The 19,929-nt window shown below is 45.1% G+C and overlaps 1 protein-coding gene across 1 annotated transcript in view; it reads right to left on the bottom strand.

The window, feature by feature from the left end:
- The window catches only part of LOC132206137 (complement C4-like), a 60,593-nt gene that overhangs the window by 12,765 nt on the left and 27,899 nt on the right, over nt 1-19,929 (bottom strand). The window contains exons 2-4 of the mRNA XM_059638815.1: nt 10,003-10,056; nt 4,706-4,915; nt 958-1,119 (exon numbers count right to left, since the gene is read on the bottom strand). Coding sequence (XP_059494798.1) covers nt 958-1,119; nt 4,706-4,834 — 291 coding nt within the window. The 5' untranslated portion in view covers nt 4,835-4,915; nt 10,003-10,056. The remainder of the gene's footprint in view (nt 1-957; nt 1,120-4,705; nt 4,916-10,002; nt 10,057-19,929) is intronic.

Here is a 19,929-nt window from a genome sequence, read left to right as displayed (position 1 = left end):
ATGTTAACTCTGTAGGATGTTATAGCACACTCAGTACCCTGTTATTTCATCTTTCATTGCCGGCATGAACATCTACCCAGGTTGACCTAAATTGGCAATACTTGCTTGCTATTTTGTCGAAGTATTTTTCTCATCATGGTGTTATGTTCACAATCTTTCAATCCTCTGAGAAGTTTCCCCAATCTAAGGATTTTTGCGACATTATCATCAGTGCCTCCATTGTATCTGTAGCTGCATTGTTCAACATGAGAGGATACAACTCATCATACCCCTTGGATATTTTCTCTACTGATTGGAGTCATGTTTGGAATTCTGTGCAGTGACATTCACTTTTAACAGTTTGCTAAATACTACCAGGAACAGAAATTGTGATCCAGCTGCAACTAAACTAAAGCTTTCAGCACGGAAGAAAGTATTTGAATTCATTATGACCCGAATAACTCCTGAAAAGGGCAATACAATTTGCCTCAGTCCATAAATGTTCTTTCTCCAACATCCTGAGATGCATTATCTGTATTTCTTCAAATTTACCACAGATTCTGTTTCAATCACCCTTTCAGCAATACGCATGACAACATTTCAGCATTCTTAGTCCCCCTGTAGCCTCCGTTGCACATGTGCATTGTTGGACGATTATTTGTTTGTGTGCCTGCTTTTTTGCTCAAATGGTTAAAGGTAAGTTGGTGTTCTTTTGTCATCAGAGCTATTGCCTCCTCATTCTCATCTTCCTTGTTTTATCCTGTGCTGGAATATTTAATTTGTTGACATTGTGAAATATGTTGTTGAATGGATTGGGTTTTGTAACATTGCATTCCCCATAGACCATCTCCCGATATTGTTGCTTGTTCTGACAGTTATTAACTTGCAGAGTGGAAAATGCAGTTTGAAAGCAATGGAACATTATCGATGAAGAAGTTGATGCATTAATTGCTGCGATCTTCCAAACTACAAACTCACCTTCAATTCTTTCTCGGTCAGAGCATTATGCTGGCGCAAATGAATCGTGTTCTCAATGGGACTTCCAAAACCATGGAATTGAATTTGCATGTTGATTTCTTCTTCCCTCTTCAGAAATGCAATGTCGTATCGTGATGAAGCTTCCAAGGCAATGATTGTGTCCTTCAATGAAGGGAAAAGTGACTTTTAGATTCATGGAAATATTTCAGTACTTCCACATACATGAAATGCAAACATTCTCCCTGCATGCTGACAAGTCCGCAAGACTAGGGCATGACCCAGTCTCATTTTATCGTATCTTTCTGATTTTACATGCCACGGGATAATCATTCAGGCGTAACAGAAATGTTGATCATGGAAATTTATCAGTGTTTTAAGAAATAATGGCAAATTTTCAACATCCTGCAAGTGTATGAAGGCTCAATCTCGTGACACCTTGCCTGCTGCACAAAGACATTCTTACACTGCTTTGAACGTTGGGGCTCAAACAAAACACAATCATTACACAAATGCATCAACACACTACTTTCAATAGGATCTGGCGCAGGCTTGGAGGGCCGAAGGGCCTGTTCCTGTGCTGTAATTTTCTTTGTTCTTTGACCACATAAAAAGGAAAACAGAGGTGTATAACAGTCATCAAGGGAACAAGAGTCCTTGTAGACGCACTAACGTCAACCAGGCCAACATCCCCAGCACTGAGGCACTGACCATCCTCGATCAGCTACAATGGGCTGGACACTTCATCTGTATGACTGACACGAGACTCTCCACATGTTCTCATCCCAGCTTCAAAACAGCAGGTGCGACCCAGATGTGCAGAGGAAGCACTCGGTGATAAACTCAAGTCCTCAATGGTGAAGTGCGACATTCCTGCAGACACCTGGGAATCGCCGGCCTAAGACGGTCCAAAGCCTGAAGAGCACCTGGGAAGGCATCAAACACTTCGAGGCTTGCCTTTGGAAGCAGCGGAAGCCATGCAGCCACACCAACACCTCCCTCACCCCTTCCCACGACTGCCTTCTGCCCCGAGTGCAACAGAGCCGACGGTAGCTGCATCGGTCTGTACAGCCGGCGATCAATTCAGCCTGAGAGTGGGAGAGTGTCATCCATATCTGCGAGAAACCACCATGATGATGATGTATAGTGTGCAGGGGCATCTCGTCATAGCAATTCAGAGAACAAATACAGGGCAACAGAACACTGGTGACCAAGATTAGGATTAGGGAGAATCTCACAATCTTCTCCAAGTGTCTCAGAGGGAAAGAGAAAACCCAGGGAAAACCAGGTCTCATTAGGGATGAAGAGGCAAATGAATGGTTTGAACTGGAGGGCAATTGTCAGGTGTTAAACGAGAACTTCACATCAGCTTTTACATGTGAGAAGGAGCACACAATTCTTGGACAGAATTAACAGAGGCTGGGGAGATGTTAGGTGTTTCGGTGAATTTAAAATTGGACAAATCCCAGGTTTGGATGAGGTGTATGCCAAGATGCCCAGGGAGATGAGAGCAAAAATTCCACTCGCCCTCATACAAAGCTTTCAAAAGTACCAAAGGACTGGAGAACAGGTAACATAGTTCCACTTATCAAAATGCATGACAAACATAAAGCAGAGTATTACAGACCGGTGAGTATCACATCAGTAGATAGGAAAATATTGGAGAAAATTCTGAACGGCAGACGCAATTTCCATTTCAAGAAGTGGGGTCTGATCAGCGATCGTCAGCATAGTTTTGTCAGAGGGAGGTCACGCCTCACAAACTTAGATGATTCTTTCAAAGAGGTGACAGAGTGTGCAGATGGGAGTTGATGTCGTGAAAATAGATTTCAGCAAAGACTTGGACAGGGTCCCAAATGGGAGCGTGGCAAAGAAGGTAAAGCTCGGGGGGTCCAGGAAAATACAGCAAGTTGAATCCAAAGTTACAGATTGGTCAAATGGGCAGGTCAGTGGGAGATGGAATGTTAACCCTGATCAATAAGGCAATTTGGACAAACTAACAAGGCAAGGAATCATTCAAAGAAATGCCAGGACACTAGGAAGATCAGAGGAATGGTGTGATCTTGGGGTGCTTGTCCACAGATTCCTGAACATGGAATGGCAGCTTAAAAGGACAGTTCAGAAAGCATGTGGCTCAAGAGCTGGACAGGACTTTGGTTAGGCCCCAGCTGAAGTGCTCAGTGCAGTTCTGGTCTCTCCATTATAGAAAGGAGGTGTTTGCATTTGAGCATGTGTGGAGGACATTCATCAGGATGTTCTGACGGGGTGAAGCATTTTAACTCGTGGGAGAGTCTGGATAAGTTTGCGTTAGCAATAACTGCCAATGCTGGAGTCTGAGATCACACAGTGTGGAGCTGGAGAAACACTGCAGGCCAGGCAGCATCACTGTTGCCGATCTCTGATTAAGGGTCTAGGCCTGAAACATCAGCTTTTGTGCTCCTGAGATGCTGCTTGGCCTGCTGTGTTCAGCCAGCTCCACACTTTGTTCTCTTGGATTCTCCAGCATCTGCAGTTCCCATTGTCTCTAGCATCACTGTTTTAACAGGATAAGGTTGGATTGTTTTCTTTCGAGTAGAGAAGGTTGAAGGAGGTCCTGAAAAAATTGTTTGGATTAATATGGGTAGGGGCGAGGTAAAAAGAAGGTCCATAATGGGGTCGGTCGGGGGGCGGTGGTGGTAGAGGAAGAGATACATACATTTAAGCTAAAAGCTCAGAAGGAATTTCAGGAAGGAAAAGACACCCAGAAGGTGCTGGGGGTTTGGAATTCATTGTCTGGGACTTCAGTTGAGGTGGATAATCTTTTCACATTAAAGAAAAAGGGTTGGTGCAACACTTAAAATGAAATAACATTCAAGGCCATAGGCCTATTGCTAGAACATGAGCTGAATGTCAACTTAGTGTGGCTTCAGTGGTTACAGACACAATGGAATGAAGTGCCTGTTCAATTCTGTAGAATTCTCTGATTCTATGATTCTGGAGCAGGGAACAGTGAGTGGACAGCACGGGACAGTTCACCTATCTTCTCCTTTATCCATCTTCTATCTGCCTCCCCACTTCTCCCTACTTTTTACAGAATCCCCTTCTCCTCCCCCATTTTTGAAGAAGGGTCTCGACCCGAAACGTCAGCTTTCTTGCTTCTCTGATGCTGCTCGGCCCGCTGTGTTCATCCAGTTCGACACCTTGTTCTCTCAGATTCTCCAGCATTGGCATGTTCCTACTATCCCTTGAGGAAACTTACTTGTTTTTGCACCCAACCTGTGGTGAGAATGTGGAACGCACCGAATGTGTGGGTGGTAGAGGCAGAAAGCATGATAACATTTAACAAGTCTGTGATTGGGCATTTGCGATGCCAAGGCATACAAGGCTCTGGGTCGAGTGCTGGGAAATGTGATGAGAATAGTTCGGGACTTGCATCTTGTGAGGGCACATACAATTTGCTGAAGGGTCTGTTCCATTGCCATGGCACTCTATTATGCTGTCCCTCAATGATCCTGTGACAAGCAAGTGAAGGTTTACAGAAACAGGTACTTTTCAAGGACAATGCCAAAAGGAAAAGTGATGCACAGTCAAAGTGCATGTCAGAATTTAACAAAGGATTAACACCATTGAAGAACTGGAATTTGTGCCAATGCACCAAACCTGCAGATGAAAATGCAGTGTCCAGTTTGATTGCAAACTGCAACAACCACCAGTTAGTAACATGATCAATGGAAATATCTGAATGCCTGTTCTTGTGATCTCAAGCATTTACCTGCGTCGAGTGAAATCCACCACCATAGTTCTGTTGCATCGTTAGCCACCTCGCAATCGGTGTTGCATAGTCAATATCATTCCTTGACAATGCTTGAAGCAAGGCATAAGCAGTGGTTTCCACAGTCATCGCAAAAGCCTATGCTGCTTCAATTGGATACGGCTTCTCGTCCTCCAACAATGGAGGCTTTCCAGTTACCGACATCAGAATCTGTCATTTGAGAAAGGGATTAGCTGAGAATAAAGTTTACATCATATAGATTTTTGTTTGCATTTCACCAACACAACAATGGTTTTCTGGTCAAGATCCACCATTGTCTCACCACTGATGTCCATAACATTCTCCGTACTTCCCGCTCAGTGATGGGTCCTTTTGTTTGGGAAAAATAGGCACCTTCGAATGCAAATGAATCAAGATGAGGTTTAGTTTCTCATCAGGCTACATGGCAGTTATTACAAGATGTTACGAACAAAAGGTGAAGAGGCAGATGAAACCATTCAGAGCATCAGTCTGGATGACCTTCTTGCCCTCATCCTGAGGAGGCATCACAGATCTTAACTTACACGCAATTCAAGTTATTTCACGCAATGACAAGACTGAATGTTCTGGATACTGCAAATGCCATGGCACCTGGCAGCATCCCACAAACTGTATTGGAACAATGTGCCCCAAGGTCAGCACACCAACAGTAAATGTTTTTCAGTACATTTTTAAACACTGGCGACACTCACATTTCAGAGAAAGATGACCTATCACGCAATCGGCAGACAAATTGTGCTGACCAATTGTGGCCTCAATGTATTCTCAATCATCAGCAAAGTAATGCAACATCTGGATGACAGTGCTGTCAAACAGCTGCACACTGAGGTTCAGTTTACTTTTCGTCAGGCTCACACTTCTCATAACCTCATTCAGGATTTACCACAAATACAATCAGAGATCCTGAGCTTGAAAAGGAAGGAAAGTGCAATCTGTCATTTCCACCAAGGCAACTTCTGATTGAATGTGGTGTGAAGCAGAGGAATAGGAAGTTGAGTCAGTGGCATTCACTGGATACCTGCACTGGTTGAAGTCATGTCTTCATTTGAACCAAAGTGGAGACATGAATGTTCACTGAATATTGTCCAGGTATCCAGCAGAATTCATGACTTTTCCAACAGTGAAGTCAACGATGAGAAAATACAGTGAGACTTGGACAACGATCAGGCTGGGCCTGATAAAGGATAAGTAACATTTGCACCACACAAGTGCTAAGCAGCAATCAGCTCCAACAAGAGAGAATATGACCATATCACAAAATTCCATGTCCTTACCTGAACATCATCCTTACATTTTTGTTTTAAATGTACAAGTGCTATCCAAGCCATGCAAGGCTATGCGCCAGGTGTTGGAAATGAGGTTAGAAAAATTCACTGCTTCTCTTTGACTGTCACAGAATCCGTGAGCTTAAGAATTTAATTCTCCTGTATTGTAAACTACTGAGGTGCTTGGCTATCCACTTAATCAAGGTTAACACTGATCTAAAACTAAACCAGGTCAGTTAGCTAATCAGCAGGAGTCAGGTCCGTGGTACAAACCGCCCTGCTGTGGAACAGGGTCAGGCAAATCCAAGTGAGTGATCGTGGTTGGAGATTCATTCGTTGGGGGCAGAGTGTCTGTAGCCACATTTGAGACACCAGGGCTGTGTGTTGCTTCCCTGGTGCCAAGGTCAAGGACATCTCTGAGTGGTTGCAACAAATTCTTAAGGGGGAGGGTGAGCAGCCAGGGGCCATTGTGCACATTGGTACCAATGACGTAGGTAGAAAGAGGGATGTGATCCTGTGGACTGTGTACAAGGAGTTAGCAAAGAGGCTGAAAGGCAGGACCTAGAGGGTAATAGTTACTGGGTTACTACCAGAGTCACATGTTCGTGAGCTAAATTATAGAAAGATAGGTGAGACGAATGCATGGTTAAGGAGCTGGTACTGGGGCCAGGGTTTCAAGTTCATGGATAACTGGGTCCACTTCTTCGGCAAGGGGTGACCTGTGTAAGAGGGATGGGTTGCACCTGAACTGAACGGGAACAAATATCTTCACACGGAGGTTTGCTAGTGCTACTTAGGATGATTTAAAGACTGGCAGGCAGCTGGAAATGAGAGCAGCAGGTCAGCAAGTCGATGAATTGATGGCAGGTACATGTTAGGACCAATAAATCAGAAAAGAAGGCAGTCAGAGACAGGTACATGAACGTGATGGCACAAACAAGCTGTAATATGTTTATTTCACTGCAAGGAGTATGATAGGTAAGGCAAATGAGCTTAGAGCCTGGATCAGTACATGGGTCTCTGATGTTGAGGCCATTACATGGGTTTGGTTGAGACAGAGACAGGACTGGTTGCTCAATGTTCCAGGGTTTCATTGCTTTAGACAAGATAGAGGGGAAGGTAAAAGAAGGAGGTGCACTCCTAACCTGTGGGAAATGTTACATCTGCACCGAGAAAGGACATTCAGGAGGGCTTGCCCACTGAGGCAATAGAGGTAGCGTTCAAAAATAAGATAGACACAATCACTCTGATCAGATTAAACTAATAGCCTGCTCCCCTGTTGCCACTGACACACTGAGGAACAAATATGTAGGCAGCTTGTGAAACGATGCACTAACTCAGAGTTGTCACAGTCAGTGAATTTAACCTCCACGGTATTGACTGGGACTCCCTTACAACAAGAGTTTAAATGAGGCTGAATTTGTTAAGTCTATCCAAGAGAGTTTCTTGACACAGTATGTGGATAGAAGATGGGCCATGCTGGACTTTGTCCTGGTCAGGTAACTGGTGAGAAGGGTGGGAAAGCATTTTGGAAATAGTGATCACAACTCCTTCAATTTTAAGATTGCTATGAAGAAGTATAAGTCAGGACCTTGGGGGAGAGTAAATTATATCAATTTTAGGTAGGAGCTGGGGTGTGTTAATTGGGAGGAGCTGTCACATTTGCCATATGGGAATTGTTTAAAGGCCTGCTTATGAGTTTAGGATCAGGAAGGAGGAAGGACAAGGATGGCGAGGTAAAGACCCTTGGATAATTGGGGAGGTTGTGAAGTTAGTCAAAAGGGAAAAAAACAGAAATATGTCAGGTTTAGGAAACTAAAATCGAACAGGGCCGACATAAGAAAAAGCAGAAAAAGAAAGGGCGATGAAATGACCTTGGCAAGGAGGGTTGAAGGAAATCCCAAGGCATTCTGTGCATACATCAAAAACAAGGGGATAAATAGTGAGAAAGTAGGACCATTCAGGATAAAGGAGGGAACTTGTGTACGGAAGCAGAGGATATGGGCAAGATCCGAAATGAGTACTGTGCATCACTATTCACTCAGGCGAAGGGTGTGGAGGATAGTGGGATTTGTGTGGAGCATGCTCATATGATAACAGCATTTTGAGATCAACAAAGAGCATTAAGGTGGATAAGTCCTCAGGACCCAATGGTATCTACTCAAGGATTTTGAGCGAGGTGAGAGAGGAGATTGTCGGGGCATTCAGCGATATCTTTGTATCCTTGGTAACCACTGGAGATGTACTGAGGACGAGCAAGTTGCTAAATGTTCTTCTTCTGTTCAAGAAGGTAAATAGGGTCAATCCAGGAAACTATAGACGAGAGAGTCTCTCATCGTTCATTGGGAAGCTATTGGACAGAATTCTTAGGGATTGTATTTATCTGTATTTGGAACAGCATGGCCCAATTAGGGACAGTCAGCATGGCTTTGTACAGGGCAGGTCATGTCTTGTCTTACTAAATTGACTGAATTTTTTGAGGAGGTAACTAATGTGATCATTGAAGATAGAGTGGTGGATATTGTTGACATGGATGTTCGCAAGGCTTAAAACAAGGCGCTTCACCGTAGGATCATCCAGAAGATGAAGATCCATGGGGTCCGTGGTCACTTAGCTGCTTGGATTCACAACTGGCTTGCCCAGAGAAGGCAGAGGGTGGTGGTGGAAACGTGCTTTTTAGGCTGCAGATCCAGGACTATTGTGTTCTGCAGGGATCTGTACTGGGACCTCTGCTGTTGTGGTATATATATAAAATGACTGAGGTGACAAGATAGATGGATGGGTTAGGAAATTTTTAGACGATAGAATGATTGGTAGAGTGGTAGTTAGGGTAGAAAGTCATAAAAGGATACAGAAGGATACAGATCCATTGCAGAAATGGCAAGTGAATTTTAATCCATTAAGTGTGAAGTGCTCCACTTTGGGAAATTAAATGTTAAGGAAAAATATACAGTTAATGGCAGGACCCTGAGCAGCATTTGTGTACACAGGGATCTTGGGATTCAGTTCATAGCTCCCCGAACGGGGCCACACAAGTTGATAGAGTGGCAAAGAAGACGCATGGCATGCTTGCCTTTATTAGTTCAGGAATCGAGCACAAGAATCAGGATGTCACGTTCCAGCTTTAGAACACTTTGGTTCGGCCTTAAGTATTGCACTCTTAAGAATTATATCCAATTCTGGTCGTCATGTTACAGGAAGGGCGTGGAGGTTTTGAATAGGGTGCAAAAGAGGTTGCCTGGATTTGAGGGCTTGAGCTAGAAAGGAGAGGCTGGAAAGACTCAGGCTGTTTTCTCTGCAGTGGCAGAGGTTGAGGGAAGACTTGATAGAGGTTTACAAATTTATGACATGCATAGACAGATTCTGACTGTAACCCTTCTCCCAGATTTGAAATGTCTAAAACTGGGGGCATGTATTTAAGGTGAGAGGGGGAAAGTTCAAAGGAGATGTCAGAGACAATTCTAATAGACAGAGAGTGGTAGGAGTCTGAAAAGCACTGCCGGGGTGGCTGTGGAAGCAGATACAACAGGGCCGTTTAAGACACTTTTATATATGTACATGAATATACAAGGAATGTAGGGATATGAATCAAGGACATTCAGAAGGCTTTAGCTAAATTTGGCATCATGTTTGGCACAACATTGCATGCCAAAGGGCCTGTTCCTCTGCTGAAGTGTTCTCGGATCTATGTTAATCAATGTGACTGGAACCGTAGATCAGAGACAATAGATTCTACAGCAAGTAACTCACTTTGGACTTCTCAACATCTGTCCACTGCCGAGAAACTCCAAATCCGGGTGTCAATGAAATACTCTTCACTCAGCTGAACGAGTGCGACTCCGACAACACTATCGATAAACGACAGCAATGCAGTCAAATCATCCCATTGATTGATCCCCCTTCTTACGTAAGGATATAGGAAAACAAGTCAGCCATTCAACCCTTCAAACACTTTCTACCATCCAATGAGATTATAACTTAATTGTGGCCTACCTCCATATTGCCTTTGGTCCATATCCCTCAATGCTGTTTTTCCTTTCGGTCGAACTGAAAATGTACAATTAACAATGGATCTAGAATGAACTGTTGTTTGAGATGGGGAGTTACAATGAGACAATGCACCAATTCATCAAACTCCTTCCACAGTACCTGATAATTGTGTGAACCCTACCACCCAAAAATATTTAAACAGCAGCTCCAGAATCTGCATGTTCCCTGTCAAAATCAGCAGAATCCTGATCTGGAACTGTATGACTGTTACTTCATTTCCACTGAGTAAAAGCAATTCATCTCCTGTCCTCAGTCGTTCATTAATATATTCATACCACGTGCATTGCAGCTATTCAACAGGCCAATTCTCCACAACCTTCTCAACAGCAATTCTGGATGGATAGCAAATGCAGCCCAAGAAAGCAACATCAATGACATGCTCGTGAATTTTAAAAATTATAATGACAATATTTGCGGATTATAACAAATCTCCGACTTCATGACGTCGCAAATCCGTTCTCCCCCTCTCCCCACTGCTTGGATGTGCATTCATGATTGTGATTTACAAAGAACAGCAACTAATTTGAAACAATTCACTTGCAAAAATAGAACAGAAATCTAGTTTTGTGCAAAACCGATGCGAAACAGATAGTAGCGGATAGCGAAGGGGACTGTTGGAGAATGCAGAATATAGACAGATTGGAGAGTTAGGTGGAGAAATGGCAGATGGAGTTCAATCTGGGCAAATGTGAGGTGATGCATTTTGGAAGATCCAATTCAAGAGCGAACTGTACGGGAAATGGAAAAGCCCTGGGGAAAATTGATGCACAGAGAGATCTGGGTGTTCAGGTCCATTGCACCCAGACGGTGGCAACGCAGGTCAATAGAGTGGTCAAGGAGGCATACGGCATGCTTTCATTCATCAGACGGGGTATCAAGTATAAGAGTTGGCACGTCATGTTGCAGTTTTATAGGACTTTGATTCACATTTGGAATACGGCGTACAGTTCTGGTCGCCACATTACCAATAGGACGTGAATACTTTGGAGATGGTGCAGAGGAGGTTCACCAGGATGTTACCTGGTTTGGAGGGCACTAGCTATGAAGAGAGGTTGAGTAGATTGGGATTATTTACATGAGAAACACGGAGGTTGAAGGGGGTGACCTGATTGATGTCGACAAAATCATGAGAGGTATAGGCAGGGTGGATAGCAAGAAGCTTTCTATCTCAGAGTGGGGGGATTACTAGACGTCACAATTTCAAGGTGAGAGGGGAAAAGTTTAAGGTATATGAGTGGAAAGTTCTTTATGCAGAGAGTCGTGGGTGCCTGAAACGCGTTGTCAACGCAGGCGTTCGAGGCGGCACAATAGCGTCATTTAAGATGTATCTAGACAGAAACATGAATGGGCAGGGAGCAAAGGGAACAGATCCTTGGAAAATAGGCGACAGGTTTACATAAAGGATCTGGAACGGCACATGCTTGGAGGGCCAAAGGGCCTGTTCCTGTGCTGTAATTTTCTTTGTTCTTTTCCTCTTTGAAACAGTTTGAAGGCTGGCTATCAGCTAGACAACAGCAGCGAAACCTGGGATTCGTCATTAGAAACATGAAGGAGTTTCCAGCATCAATTGGAGAGAGAGCATATATGAAGATTCAAGTCACTATTTCATCTGCAACTTTCCACTCACACCGGTGAAATTCCCTTTCAGAACTACAGTGCACGTTAGTCCAGAACATGCTGCACTCAAGCCACTTCCATTTTTCCACTTCCTGAACTACAATTTGATCCCTTCATTTCCTGGTTTGTTTGCTTTTATGTTTTTCTAGTCTTGAAGATTTCTACAGTACAAATTTACAGTTGCCCTATTTTAGAAGGATATTATTAAGCAAGAGTGGGCACAGAAGAAATTTACCAGATTGTTGCTGAGCATGGAAGGTTTCAGTGTTAAAGGAAGGTTGGGTCAGCGAGAACTTTTTTCACTGGAGCAAAGGGGATAAAAGGTGACCTGATCGAGGTTTATAAATAGGACAAGGCTGAAGGGATATGGGCCACGAAGAGGCAGTTGGGACTAGTTTAGTTTGGGATTATGTTGGACCTAAGGGCCCATTTCCACGCTGTACGACGATGACTCTATAAAATAGGCTGACAAGGTCAAGTAACACTACCGTACCAAAACGAGAAAAAAAAGCACAGCATCCCCTTCAAATTACATCTCACCACAGGACAAGTTAAGGCCAGGCTACTACATAGAACAAACATCAACACTGCATCTCAAACCTCCACTGGAATTGAATAGTTTTGCATTTATCTTGATAAGTGAAACCACATTCTGTTCTCCAACCCTCTGGTACTTCCCTTGTGAGAGGAATTGAAAAACTGGTCAGGGCCACTGAGAGATAATGGGAACTGCAGATGCTGGAGATTCCAAGATAATAAAATGTGAGGCTGGATGAACACAGCAGGCCAAGCAGCATCTCAGGAGCACAAAAGCTGACGTTTCGGGCCTAGACCCTTCATCAGAGAGGGGGATGGGGGGATTTTCTTTGAGGTAACAAGGTGTACAGCTGGACGAAAACAGCCGGCCAAGCAGCATCAGAGCAACAGGAAGGCTGACGTTTCAGGCCTAGACACTTCTTCAGAAATGGAGGAGGGACAGGGGGTTCTGAAATAAATAGGGAGAGAGCGGGAGGCGGATAGAAGTTGGATAAAGGAATAGATAGGTGGACAGGAGACACGCAGGTCAAAGAAGCAGGGATGGAGTGCAGGTGGGAAGTTAGGGAGCAGACAGGGCAGTCCAGAGAGGACGAACAGGTCAAGGGGGCGGGAAGAGGCTAGTAGGTAGGAGCTGGGGGTGGGGCTTGAGGTGGCAGGATGGAATAGGTGGGTTGGTTTTGGGTTGCGGGAGCAGGAGGGGAGATTTTGAAGCTTGTGAAGTCCACATTGATACCACTGAGCTGCAGGGTTCCCAAGCGGAATATGAGGTGCTGCTCCTGCAATCTTCTGGTGGCACTGCAGGAGACCCAGGATGGACATATAATCTGAGGATTGGGAGGGAGAGTTGAAACGGTTCGCGACTGGTAGGTGCAGTTCTTTTGTGCATTAGTGACTTGCAAAGGTCCCGAAGCCTCCGCTTGGTTTCCCCGATGTAGAGGGGGCTACAATGGGAACAGCGAATACAGTATATCACATTAGCAGATGTGCAGGTGAACATCTGCTTGATGTGGAAATTTCTTCTTGGCGCTTGGGATGGGGGTGAGGGGGGAGGTATTGAGACAGGTGAAGCACTTCCTGCAGTTGCAGGGAAAAGTGCCGCATGTACTGGGTGCTGGAGGGGAGTGTGGAGCGCACAAGGGAGTCACCTAAGGGTGGCGAGGGAAAAAATGTCTTCGGTGGTAGGGTCAGAGTGCAGATGGCAGAAGTGTCGGCGATGATGCATTGAATCCGAAGGTTGGTGGGGTGGTACGTGAGGGCGAGGAGGACTCTGTTTTGGTTGTTGTTACGGGGAGCGGGTGTGAGGGGTGAGTTGTGGGAAATGTGGGTGACCCGGTCGAGGATGTTTTCGACCACTGCGGGGGGGTGGGGGGTAGTTGCAGTCCTTGAAAACTAAAACTTCTCTTTTAAATCCTCCCACCTCCTACAGGCAAAGTGGGTGGCCAGGGTATCCACATGGGCCCAAGCTATGCCTGCCTCTTTGCAGGTTACATGGAACGATCCCTCTTCCGTACCTACACTGGCCCTAAACCCCACCTCTTCCTCCGTTACATTGGCGCCGATACGGTCATCACTAATGTGGTATGCTGCAAAATGTGCTATGTGGTAATCCTTTCACCATGTAGATTTCGTAATCAAACAACAACCTAAAGGAAGACAACAAAATGTGGGGCTGGATGAACACAGTAGGCCAAGCAGCATCTCAGGAGCACAAAAGCTGACGTTTCGGGCATAGACCCTTCATCAGAGAGGGGGATGGGGAGAGGGTTCTGGAACACATAGGCGGAGAGGGGGAGGCGGACCGAAGATGGAGAGAAAATAATATAGGTGGAGAGGAGAGTATAGGTGGGGAGGTAGGGAGGTGATAGGTCAGTCCAGGGAAGACGGACAGGTCAAGGAGGTGGGATGAGGTTCGTAGGCAGAAAATGGAGGTGCGGCTTGAGGTGGGAGGAAGGGATGGGTGAGAGGAAGAACAGGTTAGGGAGGCAGAGACAGGCTGGGCTGGTTGTGTGATGCAGTGGGGGGAGGGGACGAACTGGGCTGGTTTTGGGATGCAGTGGGGGAAGGGGAGATTTTGAAGCTGGTGAAGTCCACTTTGATACCATTGGGCTTCAGGGTTCCCAAGCGGATTATGAGTTGCTGTTCCTGCAACCTTCGGGTGGTATCATTGTGGCATTGCAGGAGGCCCAGGATGGACATGTCGTCTGAGGAACGGGAGGGGGAGTTAAAATGGTTCGCGACTGGGAGTTGCAGTTGTTTATTGTGAACCGAGCGGAGGTGTTCTGCAAAGCGGTCCCCAAGCCTCCGCTTGGTTTCCCCAATGTAGAGGAAGCCACACAGGGTACAATGGATACAGTATACCAACTGCACCTCCCAGTCGCGAACCAATTTAACTCCCCCTCCCATTCTTTAGATGACATGTCCATCATGGGCCTCCTGCAGTGCCACAATAATGCCACCCCAAGGTTGTAGTAACAGCAACTCATATTCCGCTTGGGAACCCTGCAGCCCAATGGAATCAATGTGGACTTCACCAGCTTCAAAATCTCCTCTTCCCCCACCGCATCCCAAAACCAGCCCAGCTCATCCCCTCCGCCCACTGCAACCCAAAACCAGTCCAGCCGGTCTCCGCTTCCCTAGCCTGTTCTTCCTCTCACCCATCCCTTCCTCCTACCTCAAGCCGCACCTCCATTTCCTACCTACTACCTCATCCCGCCTCCTTGACCTGTCCGTCTTCCCTGGACTGACCTATCCCCTCCCTACCTCCCCACCTATACTCTCCTCTCCACCTATCTTCTTTTCTCTCCATCTTCGGTCCGCCTCCCCCTCTCCCCCTATTCATTCCCGAAACCTCTCCCCATCCCCCTCTCTGATGAAGGGTCTACACCTGAAACGTCAGTTTTTGTGCTCCCGAGATGCTGCTTGGCCTGCTGTGTTCATCCAGCTTCACACTTTATTATCTTGGATTCTCCAGCATCTGCAGTTCCCATTATCTCCTGGGGGTTACCATTGACTAGAAACTCAACTAGGCTTGGCACACAAATAGATTGGCTACAAGAGCACATCAGAGGCGAGGAATACTGTGGTGAATAATTTACCTCTTGACTCCCTAAAGCCTGTGCATCGTCGACAAGGCACAAGTCAGGAATATGATGGAATACACCCTTCTCGCCTGGACAGGTGCAGCTCCAACTTTCAAGAAACTTGACACCTTCCAGGACAAAGCAGCATGCTTGATTGGTCCCATATCCTTTCCCACGACTACTGACACTCAGTAGCAGCACTCTGTACTATCTACAAGATGCACTGCAGAAATTCACCAAAGACTCTCAGACAGCACCTTCCAAATCCACTACCAATTCCATCTAGGACAAGCACAGCAAATACATGGGAACACCACCACATGCCTGTTCCCCGCCGAGCCACTCAGCATCCTGACTTGGAAATATATCACTGTTTTTTTTCCACTGTTGCTAGGTCAAAAGACTGGAATTCCCTCCCTGACAGCATTGTGGGTCAACTTACAGCATGCGGATTGCAGTGGTTCAAGAAGGCAGCTCACCACCACCTTCCCAAGGGCAACCAGGGACGGGCAATAATGCTGACCCAGATAGTGATGGCCCACGTCCCACAACTGAATAAAAATAAACATAAGAACACACACACAGTAACATGACAATGACTAGAAAATCTGTTTTTTTTTTGTTTGCTTTCATGATACTTATTGTGGAAATAAATCCCAGCCAGATGAGCAAGAAGAATGTCCATGATTACATGTGGGATTTTTTGCATCGAGCTGAGAGGGTTAATGTTTCATCTTAATTACAATACCTCAGGCAGTGTTGCACTCTATATGTCGTCCCCTGCTGTGGGATTTGAACCCCTGAACTACCAGGCAATATATCTCATAAATTTCACTTCTGAGGGTAGGAGATAATAACTTGCAGAAACTATCCTGATGTATCAATGGATTTCCCCTTAGACACAGAACCTTTTCATCATGTTTGTGCAGAAATGACCAAGTTTCTGCATTCAAAGGACAAGCAACAGCTAACACTGCTGGAGAGACTCGGGGAGAGAGAGAGAGAGAGAGAGAGAGAGAGAGAGAGAGAGAGAGAGAGAGAGAGAGCACCAAAAGATGAAAGCGCCATGTGAAGAAATTTCAGTGAGAAATGCAAAAACGTTCCAAATGAAAATTCAAACACAGAAAGCACAATTGCAGTATTATACTGAACGCTGAATTTAATGGAAGTGATGGACATTAAGCGAAGAAAAAAAACAACACTGAACGGTTTGTGTCTTGTATTTTATAGCTGTACTAGCATGATAGATTTTCATACAGCTCCTGGTCCATTATTAATGGGTGGTTTTTCAGTGATGGTAGCTATACCCATATTTAAAGCCCACCTCTAGCTGCCCGCAGTGAATTGTATTGAATTATTTATTGTCACTTGCAGTGAATAATACGGTAAGATACAGTGAAAAGCTCCAACTGTTTCCGCAATACAGTGCCATTATGGATGGTCTGAGAATAAAAAGAGTAAAAAGAAAGTTTTTGTTCCACTGCCTCCAGGATGACTCTGAGCCGGCTCACCAAAGACATCTGCACTGCCAGCCCTCTTGCGCCGTCTTGCACCATCTGTGCCAGGTCCACCAACATAGGTGTCGCCACTCTTCAGGAGCCTTGCCACGGGGCTCACATCACTGTCACCAAGTCCCGTGCTCAACACATAATCGCCCCACATACGGGAATTCCCGATTGCAATCCGTCGCCACCTTGCCAATAACCAGGGGTCCCTGCTCCAGGCCTGCAATCAGCGGTGCCTGCCCGCACTGCCACCTTGATGATGCCAGGAGTTCCCACTCTAGGCCCACCACATCCAGGAGTCCCTGGCTCTGCTGGCGACCACCTCGCCAAGAGCCTCGCTCTGGCTGCCTTCACCCAAGGTGTTGACTTGCCGGTGCCGCCATCTTGAAGCATGCGCAGCAGCTGCTGGCCCCACGTGAGGACATCCCTGATGCCATTGCCATGGTTTCTGACTGCCAGGAAGCAGCTGCCAGTCTTCACGTGGCCCGTGCTCACTGCAACGTCAATCCGGGTGACTCACACGCCAAAAAGATAATCCAGGAAAAAAAAGCAGAAATAAAAAGAATAAAAAGTGAAAGAAAACAGATGGGAGTGGGTGAGCCCCAGGCAAGAGCCCAGACACAACACTGCTACTCCCTCCTAGAAGGAGTGCAGTGGTTTCAGGCACTTGAAGAGTTTGAGTAACAGGCTGAGGTCCAGTTCCTGTTCCTATCTCAGCCAGAGATAACAAGGTGTAGAGTTGGATGAACACAGCAGGCCAAGCAGCATCATAGGAGCAGGGAAGCTGACGTTTTGGGCCTAGGCCCCTCTTCAGAAATTTCTGAAGAAGGGCCTAGGCCCGAAACATCAGGTCTCCTGCTCCTATGATGCTGCTTGGCCTGCAGTGTTCATCCAGCTCTACACCTTGTTATCTCAGATTCTCCATCATCTGCAGTTCCTACTGCTTATGTCAACCATCTTGTGTGGAAATGTTGTTCAGTGCAGAAAATACAACAAATGCAGACTAGCGTGGTGGCTTGCCTGACAGATATCAGGATGCCATTTAGGAGTTTGCGACAAACCAAAAGCTTTTGTCGTCATTTCCTGATGCCAGTCTGTTGTTTCCAGCATGCACTGAGAGACCACTTACTTACTGATTTTCAATCATGAAGGAGCCACGGGTTTCCATGAAAGACACTTAGAACATTGAAGGCAATGCCAGGGGCTCATGTCTTTGGAGTGTTCTGCCAGTCATGTCTAAAATAGACCAGCAGGTGAAGCAAAGTGATAATGGGAACTGCAGATGCTGGAGAATCCAAGATAATAAAATGTGAGGCTGGATGAACACAGCAGGCCCAAGCAGCATCCTGAGATGCTGCTGGGTCTGCTGTGTTCATCCAGCCTCACTTTTTATTATTAAGGTGAAGCAAAGGGCAGTTTTCAACCTTAAAAGCTCCAACACGCAGCCACAATCAGCAGCTCTCACTGCACAATGGACGGTTCCTGCTTATTATTTCACGTTTGGAGTGCGCTCTAATGAGTACAGTTCATTTTTAATACACGAATTATTTCAAACATCAATTCAGAATGCGTAAACATTTTTGCATTAATTCAGCTTTAATTGGCCAATTTGCTCTCATAACAAGCATTGTTGCAAAACAATCTGACCCAGAGCTGAAAGATTAAAACATCCTGTAAAAGCCAACACATGAGAATTGTTAAGAATGATATTCACTCATTCACATCACCCATTTGGATCTTTGCAGCTCTTAAAAAGGTGAATCCTGCTCTCTGTGTTTAAATAGGTTTCCAGTGGATGCTTCTGTTGCTGGTCATGAATGCCTCTGTTGGCATTGCTGAGATGTTGACTGCTCTGCGCTAACCCTCTACTAATTTTGCATTTATGGGCTTTACATCATACTAATGTACCTATCACAGCAACTTTATTCAGAACTGCAGATCATCCAGCTTGTTTAAATCTGAGCAAGGTGAAGAACTTTGAATATGGGAAAAGAAAAGCATACTTTGTGTATCATTGTCAGCTGTTTATCTCTAGCATTAGAAAGTTAGGCAGTTCTGAACAGTTTGATTAGAAAAGTAGGTCAATCATAATTTCTATTTAAAAAATGGACCAAAAGAGTGGGCACTGCAGGGGATAGGGTGCTTTATTTCCCCATGAGAAGAAAGAAAGCAAAAAGGGGAAAAAATCTAGGCAGTTATGATTCCATTATTTCCCACTCCCAGACTTAGAGTTCCACTACCTTGAATCAGTATTCAACAGCCTTTTGTCATCCAACCATCCTGAGAGACGAATTGGAACAGTCTTAAAGAAAAACTGCATTAGTGCAATGCTTTTCACAAGTTCAGGGCATCTCAAAGCAATCAAAGCCAATGAAATACTTTCTGAATTGTAGTCACCACTGTAAAGTAGAAAACAGCAAACTACTGCAAGCAACAATGTAACCTTGTTTTGCCCTTGAAAACACAAATTTTGATTGTATTATGTTAACTGTTGAGCTCAATGACATTCAAAAAGAAAGTCAGAATTCCATTTAATAGTTAAAAACAGTAACACTACTGAAACTTATTTTAAAACCTGTACTGCAACAGATGACCAAAACACCATTGATTAAGCATTATTATGAAAGACAACTTAGATTTTGAACTACAAAAAGGATCATTTGCCTTTTAAACTTACCCACACATTGCACATTCCATGCACATTGTAAACCATATGCAGTAGCTCCAACCCTACAATGGATTTGTATTTCCATGTTTTACATTCTAGCAGCTTCAAGTGGCCCTCTCCAGGTACTTCCCTCAATTTTTATAGTTTCCTAATCCACCAGGAGTAGTAAAGTCTATCTCAATGGATTTTCTTCCCCGACCATGTCAAGACAAATCTCCTGCGATCTTTATATCTCTATGCCTATGAAATGCATCTCTTCAACTAGAGTTGGTCTCATACCACAGCCAGTTCACAAAGTCAAGTGATAATGGGAACTGCAGATGTTGGAGAATCCAAGATCATAAAATGTGAGACTGGATGAACACAGCAGGCCCAGCAGCATCTCAGGAGCACAAAAGCTGACGCTTTGGGCCTAGACCCTTCATCAGAGAGGGGGATGGGGTGAGGGTTCTGGAATAAATAG

Source organism: Stegostoma tigrinum, chromosome 31 (genome assembly GCF_030684315.1).
Source record: "Stegostoma tigrinum isolate sSteTig4 chromosome 31, sSteTig4.hap1, whole genome shotgun sequence".
Lineage (NCBI taxonomy): Eukaryota > Metazoa > Chordata > Chondrichthyes > Orectolobiformes > Stegostomatidae > Stegostoma > Stegostoma tigrinum.
This window is presented reverse-complemented; position numbering and strand designations above follow the sequence as displayed.